General features: G+C 42.7%; 1 protein-coding gene across 5 annotated transcripts in view; it reads left to right on the top strand.

The window, feature by feature from the left end:
* Window positions 1–23,062, top strand: part of LOC116851235 (probable JmjC domain-containing histone demethylation protein 2C) — a 402,970-nt gene that overhangs the window by 349,427 nt on the left and 30,481 nt on the right. For all 5 annotated transcript variants that reach the window (XM_032830457.1, XM_032830456.1, XM_032830455.1 and 2 more), the window contains exon 9: window positions 15,004–15,154. In XM_032830457.1, the coding sequence (XP_032686348.1) occupies window positions 15,004–15,154 (151 nt within the window). The remainder of the gene's footprint in view (window positions 1–15,003; window positions 15,155–23,062) is intronic.

Here is a 23,062-nt window from a genome sequence, read left to right as displayed (position 1 = left end):
CTCTCTCTCTCTCTCTCTCTCTCTCTCTCTCTCTCTCTCTCTCTCTCTCTCTCGTAAGACGGCGCGATGGAGGCGCTCGTTGACTTGCTTCCAAGGCAATCGGGGGAGGGCGCCCGGGAATGACGTTTTCTCGTCTCGGCGTCGAGCAGGACAGGATCTTGACTGAAAGCAGTCGAAGTGATGGCGGTTTCCTTCAATGCGAACGATTATTCACGACGGCGATGGGTATCCCGCGAGTACTGTCGAAACGCGGTCAATGACGTCTCCTTTATTCGCGATTTGCAAACATCTCCCGCAAACTCACGCTCCGCAAACGCCGTAAATTGCAACATGGGAGTGTGTGATATCCGCGGCTCTTCTTTCGGACGATTATTCTCTCACCATCGCGTTATTATTCCCCGCGAATTCCATTAAAGGATACTCGCGGCTAATGAGAGCAGCGTGTACGACTCGTAAAGATCTCTCTCGTACCCGGGATCTCTCCCGTGAATACTCGAGGCGTCGGAACAAGGCGATTCTTGCGCCGGATTATGCGTTCGATTATGCGCCGGGGACGCGCGTTATGCATCAAGTCGAAAGATTAATTCCTCGTTACGCGAGCAGCTCGTGCTCGTTACACGTAACGAGGTTACCTTCGTTGCATCCGAAAATAACGGGTGTACTGTTCTGTCAGCCCTCGAGTGTCCTCGGGATCGATTCGCTCCCTCTGCTCGCAGTAGCTTCCGACCTGCCTGTCCCCGCAAGGACGTTCCAAATTTAAAGTTCCACCGCGCTTCGGGATCATCCTACACGAATTCGCGACTTCAATCACGGATTTCCGATACTTGGGTCACGGACATTTTTGAACGACTCTGCCAGCGACTTCGCATATTCTGACGAGATATAAATGTACGATTTAAATAAGACTCTCTCACTCTCACACACACACACACACACAACTCTCTCTGCGCGCGAGTTATCATGCTTGCAGTTATTTGGTTCGAAATAAATCAGTCACATCTCGTTGCTTAATACTTCCACTTATATCCGCATCTATACTTTTTCGTAGACAATTATCAAGATAATAGTATGATAATAGCAGTTGATTAACGTAAAATCCCACGCGTACGTCTCAGATAATCGAAAGATACAGAGGAACGTCGGCACTATTATCGCGAGCGCTTATATCCTTATATAATCAAAATGCCGACGAATATCACTGAACATATGCGCGCACGAGAATGAATGTGTACACGAGTTCTCGCAGAACACGCGGGCGATTATACGATTTCGAGTCCCCCTTTGCCGTCGAGCCGTTATTCCTACTGTCCCGAAAAGCATCCATCGGATCGATCGACCGTATCAACCCCTCGGAAACCGCCCTCGCGCGAGCATTCGACCTTTCGTGCCTGGGTTTCTTTCACGGATTTATTGATCGCCCCTTAGCTTTCCGCTTCGATGCCGACGATACGATGTCTTCCCCAGACACATACACATATGTACGCACGCACACACACATAAGCGTGCGCATCCCTCGCTTTGCGTAGTGTAAGCCGCCGTCGTTCATTTCCCGGCCTTTCTTCTGCGCACCGCGCTGTTCGACCGATCGTAAAACATTATTCCTCGACGCGAAACTTCCTCGGGCCGGATTAAATCGACGGAGAATATTCTCTCTCTCTCTCTCTGTCTCTCTCAGCTCTAGATAGACTACGTAAATAATTTTCGAGCGAGCCAGCTGCGGCAGTTTACAAGGGGCATTCACCGTATGGCGATCATTATTTTGCGCGATTCCTGCTGCACTGTAAACAGTACGCGAGGTACGCGTCTCGCCTTTTGGAAGAAATTCAAACGCTGCGTCGCGTTCACGGTAGTAACACGATATGCTGGCGGTAATTCCCATTCATCAGCTGAAAATAGTTAGGTTTAATTTGATATCAAGTAGAGAGAACGGACGTTTTTGAGAGTAAACCGCGTCAGAAGTTCACTCTGAGAGAAAGAAATCTACGAAATAAAGGATATTTATTCAGTTAAATACTAACAATGCATTGTATACTAATATAAAATACTTTTCAAATAAGAAAATATACGTTTTCTTAAAGCCTCACCTTTTCACGAAAACAATTGCCAGTTCTGTTTAAACGAATTTAGACTTAAATAAATGTGTTATTACAGTACTCACCGAAGAAATATTTCTTACTTCTTAAATATCTGTTCTCTCACGGTGTACTGGCATCGCCAGGAAAGTTGGCGTGATGGAATTACCACGTCGAGGTCTAAATCACAATTGATGGAACGAATTATATAACGGCGAACAAGAACTAAGATTGTAAATACTTTGCGATCGGTACCTTCGGTCAAAGGAAAAAGCGTCGGTATCAAATCGACTATGATCGACGATCGGGCCGCCGCTCTTTTTACGCGCCGACAGTTACTCCCTCCTAAATACAGCGATATCATGGGCGACTTTGTCGCGGGGTTTTGCAACGCATGACCACCGCTGTCCGATTTGCACGTCACGTAATATCCCAACACCACCGAGCAGTCTCGTTTTGCGTCCGAACGCTCCGGGCCGAAAATAGAGCGCGGCGGAGGCCGGCGGTTGAGACGACGCCTTTTTGGCACGGCGCTTTCTGCACGAGCAATTTTGCAGACGTCGAGCACGCGTCGAAGCCTGACCGTTGATTTTGCTCGCGTATTCCGGGTGCGTTCCGCGCACGGAGCGCGGATTTCTGGCGGGTGCAATCGGCATGAACGTTGATTCTCTTTCTTAAAAAATTGCTTATAAAATTATCACACTGAACTGTGCCTGTAGTGAAAAGGAATATTTGATACTTGTAACTATAATCACGTAGAGAAATGATTAATGCAAGTTATGGCGAAGAAAACAATTTTTATATGAATTTTTATTCAAATATATTTTTCTTATTAATATATTTTTATTCTTATAAATATTTTGCTTTATTATATTGTTGTATTAATAAGAATTTGTAAGAAAATATTTATAAATTTTATAAATAGTTTATAAGATTTAAGAATTATAAATATATTCTTATGAAATTCTTATTATAATTTTGCTATAATAATAACTTTATACACGTATTATTATTACTACGACTTTCATGTTAGAACAAGCAAAAAATATGGTTGAGATAAAAAATGCTATAAAACTGTAATTCTATTTAGATTAACTGTTTGTTTTTGTCTCATTGCGAATGTAGCAGTGTCTTACGTTACGATACGTTCGTCTTTAAAAATATCACGCTCAAGGAAACGGCTAACGGTACACCGTGCGCGCTCAGTGAACGCGGAAGCGATACGCGGCGTGAGCGGCGTCTGATTGAGGGATGCGCCTAATTTTTGCACCGGCCGTATCTTATCGCACTTCTTTTTCTCTCCGCAGAGATTAGATTGCACATAGTCAAATACACTTAATGCATTTACTCACGATACGCCCGCGTATCCGTCTTCGGCGAAACGCCGCCGACGGCGAAGAGTTACAGCCGCGCGAGCGGTTACGCAACACAGAAAAAACGAGAGAAATTTCCTCGAGCGGTCAACGACGAGAGGAACAGCGCGGCTCGGTTTCTACGAGTCGAGGGAGCCCTCTCTTGTCCTCCTGAGGTGTGATCGCGATTTGACGTTTCGCGTCGCCGCGTCCTGCCCGCGTTCGAGGTCGCGTTCGCCGGTAGCCTCCGCTTATCGACATCGCGACGTAAATATGACGAGACGTCATTCGCGACAGGTATTAACGTACAAGTTCCGAAGCGGCGGTGGCAGGCAGGCAGGCAGGCAGTAGCAGGTGCTCTCGCAGGTCGGTGGAGGGGCGTTATAAGGTTAGTGACATTTACCGAGAGAGCAGGCTCACCGCGCGCGGCGGCGGCGGGGCTTTCTATAGACCGGCGCATAGAGGCCCGTCAGTTGGGCGCATTCGCGGAACTAGTTTCGCCGGGACGTCGTAAATGTTGCTCGCGCGGCGCGTGTGACACAGTTCATTCAAAGTGGCACTCCGCGGCGAGCGAAACAAAAGTCTGTTCTCGTCTCCCCGCGCCACGCCGCGCTCTCCCCTCCCCATCCTCTCCTCTCCGGCGCGGTGACGCGGCGTCGTCATGTGTCGGCTTCATTGAAATTACAATCGTGCCCGCGTCGCACTTCCTTTCGCGCGCGGTTATTTCTAGGTTATGTGTGCCAATAAGACGACGAAAACGAAAGTTGAGCGCTCGCTCGCGAGAGAGCCGTTTCGTCGCGCTTTATTGCCCGCCACCGGTCGTGCGTACGTCGTCGAACGCTGACCTCTTTTAGAGCCCGAGACTCGGCGAAACCGAGGATAAGGTAAGAGGTAAAGATACTTGCTTCTAGAGGTCGTTCTCTAGTCAGAGTTTGGACAAAGCATGATGATTTCTGACTGTACTGCGTCACGTCTGTCATTTTTGGGAGTAACGTGAGTGAAGGTGAAAGAGAAGCTCTAAGGGGAATTCACATCTTGGCAGAAAATAGAAAAGCATAAGCCGGTCGGAACTCGCGCTGATAAAAAAACAGAAACTCTCGACTACCAGCTGACTACCATCGCGAGTTCTGATTAACTTTTGCTTTTTTGTTTTTTTCTGTCAAGATGTAAATTCTCCCTAAAACTAAAATGACGCTGCAGCTTCTTTTTCTCTCTCTCTCACTCACTCACTCATTTTTTACAAATGGCAAAAGATGTCTTAACTCTGGCTTGAGGAACTCTACTTTCTTCTGGCGCTGCGATCAGATGAAAGAGACATGATATAAATTGGGTGTTATAAGGCCCTGTGATACTCGTAGTATTATTCATACATGGAAAGAATTTTATAGTAAACACTACTATAGAATTTTGTAACCGAGCAATAGGTCGACGATTCGCAATAATTGACAGTCCTTTCATTGCACATGCATTACTTATACCTTACGAACTTTTAGGAAATATGCTATTAAAAGATTCGTCGTTTTTAGCGAAATTCGATGTTCCTTAGCGAGATAGAGCTCGCTATTCCTGCACCATCAAAGACATAGTAAAATCGAAGAAAAAATTATATGAGAAAAAACAGTGTCAATGTTTCGCGCAGTTGGATTTCAAGAATACGCTGAGGAAAAATACTTGACAATTCATTTGTAATTATTTATAAAGTTTACCTCACAGAAATAAACTCCGTTTCTCAGAAACAAATATTTATATCCCACAAGTAAATTTTCAAGTTTTCCTCCTCAGTACCCAGCGTCGTTCGCACATTCACATAAAGCAAGACGCATCGCGCGATGAAATCTAGAATCAGAAACAGGGAATTATACGCGAGTAATTAACTGAAAATGTGTGTCGTAATCCCCGATGCGAGTTTACCAAGCGCGTCATTATTCAAATGCACTTTCTCCCGATCTCTATCACGGCCGAAGCTGTGATCCAGACACGGCGGACGAGAGATCATCTTCGATCACAAGGCCGTGCTCGCCTTTTTTGTCATTACTCAACGAGAGACACTTGTAGGCCTTCCTCTCCCCCACCGCGTCGTCTTCATCATCGCGTCGTGGTCGTCGTCGTCGTCGTCGTCATCAGCACCGACGCCCGGATATATTATTACTTTACAGCGCGAGAACGGTGTGATTTACGATCCGCTCCAAGTCAACGGCGATGCAAATGCGTGATAAATTGTCCCGTGGAGCGATCGTATTGTTCCCACGTGCAGCAACCGCCGAGACGTCGCGGCTACGTGGTCGTTTCTGTCCGCCTGCTGCGTCACTCGATAGATAGACAGACGCGCGCCCGTTACGCCAAGGCGTTCTATTCCTTTCTCTCTCTCTCTCTCTCTCTCTCTCTCTCTCTCTCTCTCTCTCCCCCCGTTTCTCCGCGTTATATACCTATGCGCTATCTAAATGATGCATTGGCCGACGTCTCGCGTGCACACGTACATATGCACATACACGCAAGGAAAGTGCACACGTGTACGCAAACACGCGCGAAACTCGTTCCGTCTCGATCGCGCCTCCGCCTTCCTCTCCTCCCAGACTACCTGACCCACCTCGATGTGTCTTATCCTCTGCCTCTCTTTCTCCCCTACTCTCTCTCTTTTCCATCTATATCTGCCGGTTGGTTTCCGTCCGCGGTCGGTGGAATTACGTCACGTAGAAATCACACGGTAATCACGCGGCGGCGGCGGGTGCAGAAAGCGTAGGAATGCAAGCGCTAATTTGCGGCGCGCGATCGTACGGCGAAGCCGACGTGCAACGGAACGAACATCGAGCCAGGGAGGAGCCGGCTAACGAGTTTTCTCGTGCGTGCGTATCGCGGGATTATTTTATGCGCTCTCCCTCGCGTTGAAACAGCGAACGCGTCGATGCCCGCGTGCTCGTCTTGGGGACATACACAGAGGCAGCTGCGAGCCATACAAAATTATTTCTTCTTGACGCGCATTGACGAAACTGACAGACGATCAACGCGAAGCCAAACGCGACATTCAAGAAATTAAAAGAAAAATCGTCGAAGACAACAAATAATTTCTCCGATCTTCGAAACTCCCCGAGTTGAAGTTTCAGTTCTATTGTCGATTTTTTGGTAACTTTTTGGTAGTAATCTGTATATCCTAAAATTTAATTTACCTGAAAATTCTTGGTGTCTGTAAGTGGCAGAAAATATATAAAATATTAAGTTCTAAGGAGAGAACCTCTCGGCGAAACGGTAGATAAAATAAGATCAAAAGTTGACGCGGGCTTCGGATCGAGGTAGACGTTAAGTGGAATACTGCGGTCGAAAGAGGGATTTGTTCGTGACGAGACTTCGCACAGTGACGACGACACGCCGTTATTACGATACGTTGCAGACACGAAGATTAAGTCCTCGTAAAATATGAAACAACATGGAGCACGGGTCAGCGCGAGAGAGGTCAGCCCTCTTCGACATCGTCGTGACACGCCAGCATCGGCAAACTCCTCTCGCGGAATTCGAGCGAGGCTTCCGCAACGGCTCGCGTAGACTTACGTATTCGCGTCGGAGCATCGCGCAAAGTGGGTCACGTCGCTCGGAGGAGCGGCTCTCGAGGAACGAAAGAAATTCTTTCGAGCGATCGTTAATGCGGTTAATCGAGCGTTCGTGATTTATATTCATTACCGCGCGCCGTTACCTTGGCGCGTAGGATCCGCGACCGGCCTGACCTCGGCCCGTACGAAAAATCGCTTATCGCCGATAGGCCGAATTGAATCGATAATGGACCGATTCGCGCAGGCGTGCGCTCGAACAAACGAGCGAGCGAGCAACGGGCGCACGTGCGGCTGTAATCGTAGGCGATTGAAATCTCTCGCCTTCGCCGTTGCGCGTTGCGCAACGAAATTCCGCCGATCCTCGCCGCCTTCGTGTGTCAGCGATTTTTCCTTTTTTTTCCTTTCTTCTTCTCCCTCTTTTTTTCCTTTTCAACCCGTTATTATCTCTTATTCATGGCGTATCTCCGTAGCGCGCCCGAGATGATTTACGGAGATTGAAAATCGCCTCGACGAAGGTCGCCGCCGGCTCCATTTACGCGTCTGTTGGATTTCCCTTGCAAATCGCGTCGCGCTCTCCGCACACTTCTACGTTCGCTCGGCTGTTGCTCGTCACACCGCTCAAATTTACATCGCAAAATAGAAATTCGCGTCTTCGCACTACACACACACACACACACACACGCGCGCGCCGTGTTGTTCTAGTCGACATTTGTTACTTTTGTACACGTCCTCGTCACGGTGTTCTCAGGTCCCTCTTCAGAAATTCGTCGACCATTCGCCTCTCCTCGGTAAACTCTCTTCGGTTACTCTTTGTGTAAATTTGAAGATCGTGAATCATCGTGTTATGATTCTCGCAAGTTGAACAGTAAGAGACGATTTGTGCGTAGCCAAGCCCAGAATAAGCGAGACTCCGTTCAAAAGCAAGTTGCAACTTACGGCGAAATCGGGTCAGGCGTGCCCAGAGCAGTCGCTCTAAAATTCTAGATCACGTTCGCAGTTCGTACGTATCCGTCATGGTCGAAATGTATTGCGAAACGCGGCACGAAACGATTTAATGGTCGTGGAGGGAAAATTAACGTTGGCTTCCTTCTTGAATGCGTTCACCTCGCACGGCGGAGCAAAGAGGCGGTCGAACAAGGACGGCCACGTGGAAGGAATACGATGAAGCACTGCGCTTCAGCATCGTGCTTTTCTCTAAGATTACGCGGAATTGTGAAGTGCCACGTGTCGAACTGAATATTTCGAGTAACGAAGAGTGTTTCAAAACACGTCCAACGTATTATGCCCGTTTCTCCCGACGTTGTTCAAGGAGTTTATACACTTAAACTAAATTGTAAACACCCAAGCTTACCCCGCATATTGCAGACGAGTTTTGGTCGATTGTAGACTAGAAAATTCCTGTTTTATGCCTTGAATAACTTTGTACTGAGAAAATTATGGCAAAGCGGAATCACGAAATTAATTTTCACTCCAACTAACATTTATTATTTAGACAATGAAAGAAATCCATAAAAACGTTGTTCGATAAACAGTGAATTTATGAATAGCTTTGATGCGCCACTGAAAATACACATCTGGTGAATAACTTCATTAAACCTTAAATCTGACTTTGAACTGTACTCACGCAAAGACTCAAAGACAGATCAAGGTTTAAACAAACGTCGGCAAAAATGGCCGTTATGGTCACACTGAATCATCGCATTCCGTCGAGAAGTAGGTACTCGTCTCCTCATCAATTTTCCACCTCGCGATTAGTTCTTGACCGTCTTAGAATTTGGATCAAACATTTAGGGGACGAAGGCATCGCACACAAGGATTCCTCGAGGCGTCCTGCAAGATTCATGAGACTCGCGAGGATTCGATCGAATGTCAGGCGTAATCGAGTCGCTCGCCTGGAGCGACATTGAAATATCGCGCCGATATAGTGATCGATAAGCGACCGCACGCATATACGTGGCGACTGTATTTCCTCGTCTCCTGATCGATCTCAGGAATGTTATTAATCTTTAATTGAACGCCGCTGAGTTGAGATCTTGCATCGCGTCGCGTCCCGATATTTACGCGATTGCATATTTACTCAAGTCGCGAACGCGTCACGCGACTCGAACCGAGCTGAGCTAAGCTGATTTGATCTGTGCTTAGTCGAGCCGAGTCAATTCTGTTTCGTTCCTCGTGTAGTCCTTGAAATTCCTCGTGCGATAACTGGATAACAATGAGAGACCACCACGTGGCACGTTGTCTCGTCGCTGCGAACTCTCGTTATGCTTGTAAACATTTCGTGCGAGCCGATCAATGACGCTTCTTCGAATATCGAGAATTTCTGCTGCTCCAGACATTATACTGGGAAGAATAATCGCTATTTATGTAAACTTTGTGTGAAAGGCGTTAGTTTTGGGTGAGCCATGCGAGAAAGCGCATCTTCAGTATTGGAAATATTTACTCTCGCTTTTATAGAATAAGAGACGAGAAAAGAGAAAAAGGAGTTTCTTGATAGTATTGGAATACAGAGCAGTCGGCCTTAGATTATTGTTTCTCAGTTTGCTTTCGCAAAAATACAAAAACAATAACAATTTTATCTCTTCGCGAGTCGTTTTCTCGATATATCGTATATCTTGCATTTATCTTTACAGAAATCAAGTGAGTCATTAATATTATATAATATTAATTAATTTTCTCGACAAATCAGATTAAACACTTGGAAAGATTTCTTGATTTCTTGTCACATAGATCTTTACCTTATTAAAAATCATAACCTTACCTATACTGAGAACTATTCGAAGATAAGCTAGACACTTCGTCACACGCTTTGCAACTTTAGAATTTGATATCACATTACTCTGTAATATTCAAATGGTCGGGCGAATTTTCACAAAATCGATGGCCACCAAAACTATGATTTTTTCACCGGCGGATTTTCTCTCGCCGAAACGTGAATTCGCTTCTCACTGTCGAGCAATCTTGCGGAGGAACTTAATGTATTCACTTCACGTCCACTTCACGATTCGCGTCGCGTGAAGGCATCGATACGAATGAACATCACGTTGTACGAACTCGGCGGAGCAAAAAATAACGTGCCCGCACGAAACGGAGGACGAGAACGCAATGTAACAGTGTAGCATTTTCGGGGATACACTGGCTACCCGTGGAGGGACTCGGTTTCTGAGTGGTCGAATTTTTCCACGTATTAACCTGTGCCTGTTGGACAACAACAGCGGCACCAATCCCGTACCGCGGACCGGTTTTATTGAGATCGGAGAGATAGGACTGATCGGGGGCCCAGCGACTCTCTGTCCCCACTCGATTTCCAAACAAACGATCTTGCCAAGGCGGGGAAAAAAGATAAAGAAAAAGAGGAGCCAGGTAGGGAGGCGCAGGTAGAAATTCCTGACCACTCGGCCTTCGGGCATCTCTCTTTCCTGTCTGGCGATTAACCTCACTGAGGAAACCAGTCATTCCGAGCGACCATGCGTTCTCTGAATTACATTGACCCCCGGCACGAAGTCGTTTCTTTTTTTCTCTTTGTGTGTGCCTCTCTCTTTCCCCCTCCCTCTCTCCCCCATATACCACAGTCTTGTTGTGTCTGAGAACGTTATCGTTCGCCCTTATCATTTTCGTGATTTAATCTGATTACCTCCACGCGTTAACTAACCCGATAGATTAATATACGTAAACTTTAAGTATATTAAATTACGAAATTCAACAACGTTGAGTCCCTTATGACTGATCAGATTACACTTATATCACATGGAATGACGAAACAGAAATTTACGTTATGTTGTATGATGTAAATTTTGCAAATTAATACGATACAGTATATTTACTTCATAAATGTAATTAAGAGAATTGTCAAATTTCCATCATCGATCGTGTGTATGTATGTGTCTCACGTGTGACAATCATGAAAGTCGTCTATTTGAGTACATATCGGGGCGAGAGCCGAGAACATCGAGAGCGTTGCCCGTGAGCGAAACACGCAAATTATACAGCCAGCCTGCTGCGAGAAACGCTCGCTCCGAAAAGGATTGATCTGTCAAATTCGACGCGCGGATGTTTTCACGGCACTCCACAGATATGTGTGTGTAGGCTCAAAACACGCGCGCGAAGTCATTGGTAATGACACGTTACGCCTTCTAAGAATGCGCAGCACGCGCTTCTCCAGGCGCGGATCTCTCCTGGAAGCAAACCCCCCGTTTCTCCCGGCACTCTCGCTGCTGCTGCTGCCGAGTCGCGTTATGTCGCGTCGGCATTATGCACGCCGTCGTCGTCGTGATCCTCTCTGCCGCGAAGCGGCCGGCAGGCGTGCTGTGCACGCTTGAATGCGTCAACGGGATCTGCACTTTTTATTTCTTCCTCGCGGCGATGCCCCGACAACGCGTGTCATGCAGAACGTTTCGTAACACTCGCGCGCGCCCAATCTCGCAAAACGTGTCCCTCACGATCGGAGAAACGATTCTCTTCAATGATAGCGTTAAGTTTAACATCGACGCCGAGTTATCTCTTGATTCAAAATCCATTATTATCTTGATAATCGATAGCAAGCGTCAGATATGCGCGGCTATTGTCGGAGATAATTGCGCGCGATAAGACTTCATTCTGACTTTTTCAATTGCTATCGTTCTATCGGTGAATTCTTCGGCACAATTTAATTTGCTCAATTAACGGGAATAATAATCTTTGGTGCGCAAGATTACGTACTGAAAAGAGAGTATGTGAGATAAACTTTGTATCTCTCTCTTTTATAAATAAATTTTCAAGTACTTTTCCCAAGTGCAAGACAAGAAAATATATAAAAATTAATAGATATAAATCCATTCGCAAATACAAATATGTGTCATCAGAAATTAAAAGAACGAGAATTAGACTGCATTTCAAAGTTTTTAATATGATAATTAAATATAAATAATTGAGCAATGCAATTGGACTTCATGGTGACCTTCATTGTATCGAAGGCCGAGCTCGTCGAGGAGTACGTTCCTGCGGCTTGATTCATGTCTCATTAAATGAGCCACGTGTTTACTCGATGATTACGTCGCGTCGTGATATACTTTCGCTCGCACGCGCAGTAATGACAGATCTGTTTGCCAACTTCGTCTCGTGAGGCTGTCATAATTTTCAAGCTCGTTTACGACGGGGTCCGTGTGTCAGAGTAGCGTTATGCGTCTTCGATGACGACGGGAACGGCGGCTTTCAATCACGTCGAACATGCTGCTACTAAACACCGCGCAGTATGCGATTCGCCGAATCGCAAAATCGACCGTTATTCTGGCGACTCGCTGCGTTCGCGCGCGAAATCTCAGATAACGAAGTCGCTTCGCGCGCAATCGCGTTCCTATTCCGCGCTGTCAGGCAAACGGCGGAGCAGATAAGTCCGTGTGTGTTTACACAATTGCAGTGATATATACGAGCGTTTCGGTTGCGAGTCGCGGAGTATCGTCATGCAAATACGCAGCTCGGCGCGTTGCGTTGTCCTCGGAAATCGAACAAAAACGCAGTTCCTCGACACTTGAACCGAGGGAGGACGCGTGCAGTTATGAATTTTAATGCCGCGCCAGCGAATACGAGGCATGCCGATTAACTTCTTCTGTCCCGTCTGGACAATCCGTGTATAGCTGAATAGCGTCGACATTCGATGAATGAAAATATTGAGTAACGTTATCAACGATAACCTCGCTAATTATTGCTAAGTTATATCGCGTTTTTTTCCTCCTACATTATATTACGCCAGGAAGAGACTGTACAGCATTATTGAGGACAGAAAATCTTGTCGCGGAATGTCCTTCGTATTTTGGCGTTAGCCTGTTTCTGTCTCGTCGAATTAAGATCTATTTATTTTACGAGAAAGCACACACATTTTCACATGCGTTATCACACAAAATATTATTTCACCTTGAAAATCAGACGGTGCCGTTTAGCTGATTGGATACTCGACCAAAATACAAACCGTTGCGTCGACCTTGAGAAGAAAATAGACGTTTTACTGCTTCGATCAGCTTTGCAAATAGGCAGTGCCCGAGATTTCCGGATTATTCTTCCTTTATCTCTCGCTCAGTTTCAACATTCGTGAAAAAAGAGAGATACCTACGTGAGCGGGAATCTGGTTTTTCAGGACGATGTCAGAGTCACGAGAATACGTTCCGCGCGCACGAACATCTGCGCGCTGAGATAAAGGGAGCGAGCGAGAACGAGAAAGAGAGAGAGAGAAGGAGAGACAAGAAATGGAAAAAGATACGTGCGGACGTATTTATCGCGCGCGGATCCCGCGCGTGCATTGTAAGGTCCGCCGACCGAGCGCGCAGATAAGCACGCGCGTTGCGCACGTAACAGTATAAATAACTTGCGCAAGCGTTAATGAATGCTTATCTCCCCGCGCCCCCTTGAAAAAGTCGCGAGATATATACCGAGAGGCAGCCGTTGCGTTTTATTATCTTCGTCGTTGCGCGCACGTACACGCGCAAAAGCGAGAGGAAGAAGGAACGAGAGAGAGAGACAGAGAGAGAGAGAGAGAGAGAGAGAGAGAGAGAGAGAGCGTGCAAAGCAACTCGCGTTGCATTTGCGCGAGGCGAGCGAATTTTCTCCAGGACAAAAAACCTGTTACTTCCTAGAATTCTTTTTTGTTTTCAAGATTGCGAGTGGTATAAATAAAACATCGATTGCGCCGACGATGCGACTCGGTAGGAGTGAAAGTTTAACGTATGCCGCTTTTTATCGTCATCATTATTTTTTGTCGATCGCGCAAAATCGTATTCGTTTCTTTCTGCGTGGGCTCACATAAAATACGACTGAAGTGAAGAGGAATTTTTAGCGTCGCGGGTTAAATTCGGCAGAATGCCGCGATAGAGTGTGGCCGATCTGATAACGGGCCGGCTGATAACACGCTCGGACAAGGTCGGCTGCAAGCTCCCGTGCCGCTCTTTCTTTCTCGTCGCGCTACGTTTCCGACGGCAAGCTTTACGAACGTAGGCCGTGGAGCGAAGATAGATCGATAAGGAATGCGAATGCGAGGGAGCATGAGAGAGCCAGCCAAGTTCCTTTACGGCCGTATAAATTACACGCATATAAATTACGTCTGTCGTTTAAGCGTCGTTGCGGAACGCAATGTATAAAGATGCCTCACGCCTGACGCGGTCAACGACGAGGCGAGGTCGCTTTATTTTTTCGTTCTATTTTCGCTCCGACGACGGACTTTGATTATCGAGGCAAGACCAGAGGCTAATGACAGTTTCGACTCGGAGATAACACGTAATGATAATGATCATGCGTACAAAAGAGCGTTAAGATACGAGCGTTTTAACACATTCGTATTATCGCAGTTTATTTGAAGGACACTCTACTCACAGTCCACTTCGTGTTTTCTTAGTTTTATGTAATTTTGTAAGACAGACTTAGTTTGGTAATATGGAATAATGTTGCTGTCACATATACGAGACGTTGGTAGCGAACATGTTAATTAAATAAAGTTAACCGTCCGTACACATAAAACACACACACATACACGCACATTATCACTAAATAAACCCAAAAAACATAATCTTATTCTTAGCGAAATCCTCTTATACGTAGTGTCAAGAAGATTCTTCTAAAACAAAAAAGAAAGTATTCTAAGCGTATTATTATTCCTCTTCACATTAGAAGAGGAATACTTTTTTGATCAAAATTGGATTATGAAATTCAAGGAGATAAACACTTTCCAATCAGAATCCTTTATATTTTAGCGTTAGAATATCTTTCTTTTAGCTTTAGAAGAAGTCATATAAGAGGACTCCATTAAGGGTGAGATTATTATAAGTAAAGATATAACTACTATTGTATGTGTATGTAATTTGTCATTAATTTATATAGTTAATTAAGAGTTATTCGGAAGTTGTGTCGAGGCTCGCGATCCACTAAAAGTAATCGACGGAAAGTGTCGACAAAATAAGAACGCGACGCTTAATTTGCCGACAGCGACGGTGACTCCGTAAATCGTCGGCCAATTTATACGCACTGATTCGCATAATCGTGTGATAACGACGGGACGCTTCCCGCTGCTTGTTACAGAGAACGCCGCGAGGCGGAAGTGCGCGAGCTGGAGAAGCGCGAACGCGAGCGAGAGGCGAAGATGGAACGTGAGAGGCTCGAGAAGCAGAGGGCGGCCGAGCAAGCAGTTCACAAGCACTTTGAGGAGTCGTTCAGGCTGGCACAACAGAAGGTTAGTCAAGCTTTACTTAAACGCCATGACGCCGCTAGAAATCCCGTCTGATAATAAAAAATTCTGATTTCCCGAAAATGAAGGCGACCCTCCATTTACGGTATCGTGTACCCTGAGACGCCAAAATAAAAATATTCTAACGGCGATTTGTCTCTCCCGACCTTCAAGAATGTTAACTCGTTTCGCACATTTGTTCCGACCTTGTTCAACTATGTTCAAACGTGTCACTATTCAAACTTAGATAATATATGAATACTTAAAAAAAGTCCTTGCTTTTGAACAGAACCTTCGACTTTACACAGAAGAAGACATTCTTATGAAAAAGACATAAGACATTTCATAAGACATTTCTTATGAAAAATATCTTTATTTTTGACATATCCAAAAATGAGATTAACGCAGCGTTAAATGAACGATTATTACGTATGAAACAATGATTGTTCACTTAAGTATATTAGTTGTAAAGCTGGAGGGTAACGCCAGAAACATAACGCATATTCAAAAATATCATATTCTCAATCTAATGTTTTGTACTTTTCATTAATGAAAATTACTTTTGAATAACACAAAACATAGAGTTTTCTTCGTTGAAAAGATCATGCAAAATATATTCTTGCAAGTCACTTATCTTCGTTTAATGTTATGTGATATCATTTGAAGATTATCATATAAAAAATACAGATATTTTCCAGACAATTATGTCCTTTTTCTATATAGTTACAAGAAAGTTTGTCTCAGTAAGCACGGCGTGCTAGAATGTTGATAACATTTTTTGGTCAAACTACAACCTTGCGATTGGTACGGAACGTACAAATGCACAGCAATACGTCGAGTATGACGTTATTCAGGAATAGAGAACCGATAGCTCACGGAAGTGCGATGATTAACAAACAAGTGATTACAAAACAAGTTTTATTTGCATTTATGAAATGCACATAGGAACATTATATCGCGACGTTTCCGCGCGCGCGTTATTCATTTGACTGCATAATGCATAACGTGAATGATGATATTCAATTTCAACGCGATACTGCGTCAAAGAAGTGTTAAAAGACACGGAGAATGTTATTTCAGAAAAGAGTAACACTCTTTTTTTACGGCGATGTTAAAGGAAAGTCACGATATACAAAACTGTTGATTGTTATTATAAGTATTAGACCGCAGTCTTGCAAGTCGTGTGTTGCATGATACACTGTGTAAAACACACGGAAGATTGTCTATTATCTGTCCATTGCTATCTTTTAGTAGCAAGACCTTTGTGGTCTTGTCAAATTAAGGGGAAAGGTGTGAAAAGAAAGTGAAAACGGGGGCAAACATCCAAAAAATTCTTTTCTGTCAGGAATTTACTTACATCATTCCGTTGATGTAATACGTGTCTCGATTCCTTACGAATTGTTTTTTTAAACTTTTCCGGTATCAATCTCTTCGAGAATAGCAATATTACTTACATATTTAATAGGCGAGCCTAGACTGCACATGTGCATTATTCGTATAACATAGTAAAGTTCGAAATGCTGAGAGAGAGTCATTTTTCTCGAAGAAATAAAAATTTCTCTAAAAGAAGAAAAATGATCAAAGACTTAGTAAAGAATAGTACAAAAATAGTAAAGATGACCTTCGTGAAAATCAGTTATAGTATTTATCAGTTATAGTATTTATCAGTTATATATTTACAGCTCTACTTTTATTTTTATCTTATCTCTTTTGCTTATGTGTAGTCGACAGCAGTGTTTTTATATGACGAGTTTTAGAACTGATATAACTGATCGTTTTCCTGATTTTTGTTTCAAAGGAAGGATAAAGGTTCGCAACCTTTGTAGCTTGATCCTTGTTCGCGAGGACAAAGGTCCTCGCAGAAATTAGGTACACTCACGTTCGGAAGTGAGTATACTTGATTCAGCAACATTCCAATGTGTAGTCTGCATGTGTAGTCTAAAACGGTTGCAACTTTTTCATTTGACTGGCTTTTGAAAATTGACAAAAAAAAACCATTTTGCCGATTTTCGCCCATTTTAAAGCGAGGAAAGATTTGTTGTGGCACTCGTGACTTCACATAAATTTGCGAGGATTCTGTTAGCAATCTTATGTATAAGTAACAATAGGATCAATTTATCTGGTTTTGTCAATAACTAGGCGGCATCCTCACTTGTTCTGCGACTAATTCCGCAATATTCTCTCTTTTTCTTCCGTTTTCTTGGGAACCAACGCTAAATAAAAAAGATATAATTCTAATGGAATAGACTTTCTTACATAAGATTTCAGTCAGAAAAAGAAACACGTTTGGATACCATTTTATGAATGAAATGAATCTGCAGTTTTTCATATAGTCATAGTAGACTATAACTTGTAATTTATCATTGAGGTCATATTGTCTTATTGTCAGTCGTTTCAGGTCAGTGCTCGATCCATTTTCTTATCACTCAACTATAGAAAGTGAAAGATGCGGGATCTTTGAGAAAGTAACACTCTCTATGACACTCGCGTATTATCGGTGTTCGTTTCGATAAATCAACGGTTTTTTTCACGTTGACGTGAAATCAATGGAGCCACATTTTGCCTCAGATATTTTATCTTGAAAGATTCGAAACAACAACGATTCTTGTCTCAGTAGTCTTTTCCTCCCTGTGGATTTTCCTCAAATCCGAGCGCTGAGTCAGGGTCGAGAGAGAGAGTAGAGAAAGAGAGAAAAAAAGAGGAGAAAGGGAGCGCGTATTCGATAAAACAATGATTCATTGACGACATAAAATTATAAAGACAAGGGTTGTGGATAATCCGTTGCGACGTCGTCCGTGACACCGACGAAGGACGAAGACACTGTCGCGAATTCATCTCGGCGAAGTTACCGGGGAACGTCCGCACAGTCTGCTCTTTGCTCGCTAATTATCGCATCCATCGTCGTCCTCTCGGGTCCGGGGAACGACGAGGAGCCGTACCGGTAGCGCGGCGTCTAACGAGTTAATAACGAGAGGGAGTGCTCGAGTCTTCCTCGGGGTGCGTCCTTTGTCTCGGGACGAGATCGTTATTACATGATCCTTAACTAGAGACGAGGGAGGATGCGAACGGGGAAACACAACGGGGATTGTTGCGCCGCCGAGAAAACCGGGATCGGTTCTTATCACACTATCCGGCTTGAGACGGACTTTCTTCCGCTTCCGCTCTCACAAGCGAAGTCAGTGTGTTAGAAATTCAAAGGCACCGCGCGACACGCGCCATCAATTCCCGTGTTTTTAAATATATTAATCTTACCGGATAAAAACTGCATCCATCGCACGGCTAAATCCGTTGGCTGCACACACAGAAAAATACATACTATGTCCAAGTGAATATTATTTACTTCAAGTGTTGCGTAAGTTCATATATCCGTAAATCTGTCACAAGTTCATCATAAGTATCAAATTTATTCAAATATATTCTGAATCCTAGTAAATTTAGCATTTCAGAATTTAGCATTTTAACAGAATATTGAATTAAAGCAAAAATTTGTTTTGCTTCATAGAGAATCGAACCAACTTTTTCTTGAATAGTTTTACAATATCCTTTGTAAGGGAAATAAATTCCTCTTTTGAATATATGATAATGTGAATTTTTCTAAAATTCACGAGTATATTTTAAGTCGCGAGTATATTTTAAGATATTATATTATCAACAAAATATTCCTCGTTGAAAATAACCATTATTCAAAAGATGAAAAGTAAACTGAGTAATTGCTCTCCTTGGCAGTGGAATATTTTTTTTTTGTGTAGTTCTTGTTTTTTTATGTAAGCAAGAAGAAAAAAAGATAACGAGCTCCTTTTTTTTTGTAAATCCACACGTCATCTCTGCCAAGGACAGTTGACGCTAACAAGTAGGTAAATATACGCTCGTTTCAATTCATCAATAATTTTTTCAAGCTCGCGATGCATTACCGATATGAAGCGATCATTTTATCAGAGAGACGCCGAGATAGAGGTGCATTGCGATCATACGTACACACGTGGTGAGAGAAGACATTTCTGAAAATTGCTTACTGTTTCTCTACCTGCGTCAAACTTCTTTGATCCCATAGCCATCTTTGTTATGGTGGATCCCACCATTGCTCCCAAAAGCAGAGTTCTCAAGCGCCTTCGGAATAGTCTCGGAGTAGTCTCGAAGTAGTCTCGGAATAACTTGGAGCAGCAGCGGTCACACTCATCGTCAGTTTTGCTTATAAAATAATAACATTTATATATTAGTGCAGGGTCTCCTGTACGTTCATAATCGTACTAATAACGGACAATCGAGCGAATGTTCGTCGCTCGTAGGCGAATTGAAGCGCATGAAATCGTTTTCAGGAGTATGAGAGAAACTTTAATGCTTCATCTAAGCAAACACTTTATATTGATCGCAATACTTTGGAATCGCGTATTAGGTTGGGCCAATTATGTATTGCTAATTAAATTTGTCAAAACATTAGTGATATATATAAAGAGGAGAATCAAGTGCGGTGCGAAGGCGCATATATTATGGATTTGCGTAAATTCTATTCAGGCAGAGATAATCAAGGCGAACAAGGATACGGAGAGTATCGAAACTGTATCTGTACACTCTGTTCAAAGACTATTAAGGCGCTTTCCTTCAGACCAAGACCAGAATGGGATAACAGAGAAGGAATCTCATATAATTATTATAACCAGGTCAGAGACTTTTTTCTTTTTTTTAAGTTGCATTATGTCTATATTAATTGTTGGCAATTAATAAGTATTGTAATTATCCTAGATATTTTGTCGGAAAAAATTGCGGTTAAAAATGATGGAAAGAAAAATTTTAGAATGATGATGAAATCGCTCGTTTTCCATATATCACGCCCTTCATGTGTCTTTTATTCATCACTGCATGAGCATACATGAGTTGCTATCTTTCTGCTATCGAGATGCATAATGAAATTTATTGAGACAAAAAGCTTGGCTCGATTATTCGACAAATATTGTCTCATAGATACACAATATTGGCATAATATTACATCGCCAAAACGTTGGCGATAAATCGTGGACGACGATGTCGATATATATCACTTGGTCGACGAATAATTAATTTCTATTGAGCAATAGAGTTAGATTTAACTTAAAAGTCGAATTTATTCGAGTTGGTATTCTTAATATTTAATTTTGCAAATTCTGTCTAACTTGAAGAATTAATGGAAAATCTCAAAGTGTAACATTATACGGAATATTATCTTTTGATACTGTAACCTGTTAGTCATCGCCGTTCTATAGATATCTAAGTTTCAAAATTTAAAACCTATTTAATATGCGATTATCTCACTAATCCATCTAGATTCAATTTTTCTGAATTTTTAATATCAAAAAAGCTAATGCACTGATTATATAATGAAACTCAATGAGTGTGACTTTCTCAATCGCAGACAGAATACTCCGCTAAGCAAATATTAGGTAACTTAATGAAAATTAAATGGGTCAATAAAATGAGACAAACTATCTTTCTTCATGATCTGTTCATTATTATTTTTTTCTTAGCGTTAGAAATTTCCATAGTAATTAAGGATTCAAGAAAGGTGAAAAAGAGAGTTGTAAGTCTCATCGTTGATTGCTGCTGTATCCTGGCCTGAAATCCGTCCTGGAGTCAGCTATTGATTGTTATCGTGAGCAGACGCTCAGTGATCCTGCACGAAAGTAGTAGTCGATCGGAAACGCGGCGGTTAAGTAAGCATGTGTTAATTAAATGCTATGACGCTTGATAATCGTCTCAACAATTTGATCGTTTGACCACCTCGCGCGCGAAAGTTGGGGATATTTAGAGAGCGTTGATGCCGTGATTTTTCGGCCACCGTGTATCCGCGCGTCATCGACTGGCAGACGACGACAACGGTCGATTGGGGGGAGGTGACTTCGCCGATTGTTTTGGTACTCTCGCGCGTTGCGTACTTGTCCGTGACCGCGTCATTGCGTCTCGAGCCGACGAACGACGCGCGTGCCGACGCGACGCGGAATATCGGTGAGGTGTTTACGATTCCCGTCGCGAGCGAGCGAGATATTTCGTCGGCTATTGAAATATTTAATCTCGCGCTCTCGTCGCGTTAATGAACACGCGTGTCTCGGATTACATACGTGAACTTGGCAGCCTATCTTAACAAAGAGAAATTGCGATTATATTTCGCTTGTACCATCTTGCTTGTACTCTCAGATCAAATGTTATTTTGCGCGAGTGTCAGTGACCGTTGGAGAACCGTAGAACGGTCAGGAGCAGGATTCTAAATCAGAGAGCCGGGACGGAGAATGCAGGATACAGCAATATATTTTCAAGTATGTTTTCATTACTTGTTACGTAGAATGTTTTCGATCTTAACGGGCGTTTGAGATTCATCGTAAATAAAGAAATATTTCGAAGTTTAAGAACCTGTGCTTTAAGGCCAGCGTTCGCAGTCTGTCATCGGTTGGCAAGTAATATTTTATGTATCTCTGATTATTAACTTGTGTAATACTTATTTCATACAACACGAAATCTCTAAACAGCCAAATGTAATTGGCTGTTTTTAATTAGAGATCGCGTCAACAATTTACAACTACAAATACCGGCCTGAGTCTTGCAAACTTTGAGATTTGTTTCTCTAAAATGTTCCTAGGTACGAAATTGAACGAATTTGAACTTGAATCTGTCAATATTTTTTTTTTTCATTTCCATTTACTCTTGTTATTGCACTGAATTCAAATTTGAATCCTTATTAATGTAACTGCTTTGACTTTACAACCGTTTCCTTTTCTCTCTGAAATACCCAAATCCTATCGAAATTTCTAACACCAATAAAAATAATAATAATAGATAATGAAACAGAAAGTTTGTTTATTTATATTATATTTGTTTATCATACTTATTATACATACTGACATAATTGAATATTAAATCGTACTTGACAACAAGTGCGTCTTTAAGCAATGTTATAGTAGTAGGTAAACTTTAATAGCAAATATCAAGATAAGAAATTTGTTTATTAGTGTTATACTTAGAGATACTTCACGAACTCTCAACACAGATATTTTTCACGAATTCTTTGACGGATTCTTATAGGATTAATGCAGAAAAAAAGTTTAATGAATATACGTTATCAAAATCACGTGTATATTTCAGTTTCGTCGAACAGTTAAAATAACCACGGGATTAAATAGTCGCAGTCGGTCAATATGAGGACGATGTGTACAAATTGGCACTATGCCTTGATATCTAATGTCGCAATAATAACTAGAATTTTTCAGTGGTGTGCCAATATATTCCTGTGTAATGACTGTTTATTATTCAATCACCCTGCAAATCCGAGTGTATTATTCTTAAACGCATAAACATGTAATTGGCTGAAACTCTTTTTATACGTCGTTTTATACTTGCGGTTTTAAATCACGTTATTTAACACGTTTATAATATATAAATTAGAATTTTATACGTTTGAACGTGTTAAATGACGCGATTTGAGACGGTAAGAAATGTGTAAAAACATATTCAGCCAATTATACACCTATGTGTTTAAAAATAACACTTTCAGATTTGCAGTGCAAGTGCAGCAAAGATACATCAAATATTACTTCTTGCTTCATACGTAATTTTATGTTTCACGTTGCAATCGCTACTCTTTCCGAATAACAGTTGAGATATCGTCGCTTGAGTAAATTCAACAGTCACGATGTACGAATATGTCGACGCAACGTGTATGAGCGACTGAAACATCTTGGTTGCTATTATTATAACCACTATAGAGACGTTAACGTTATATATTGTGCGGATCGAAACTCTCTCTCGTTCTGTCGTCGACGAAACGATTATGTCGCGAATATGCTTGTTTCTTTAGTAAACACTAGCGGAATCGTCGTTTTTTACAATCACAAATGAGACACCGACATTTCCTCCGTCGAAAAAAATTCATTTCCCAAAAATGGGGTGCCG

Source organism: Odontomachus brunneus, unplaced genomic scaffold (genome assembly GCF_010583005.1).
Source record: "Odontomachus brunneus isolate Ranch 3 - 2012 unplaced genomic scaffold, Obru_v1 Obru_scaffold_169, whole genome shotgun sequence".
NCBI lineage: Eukaryota > Metazoa > Arthropoda > Insecta > Hymenoptera > Formicidae > Odontomachus > Odontomachus brunneus.
This window is presented reverse-complemented; position numbering and strand designations above follow the sequence as displayed.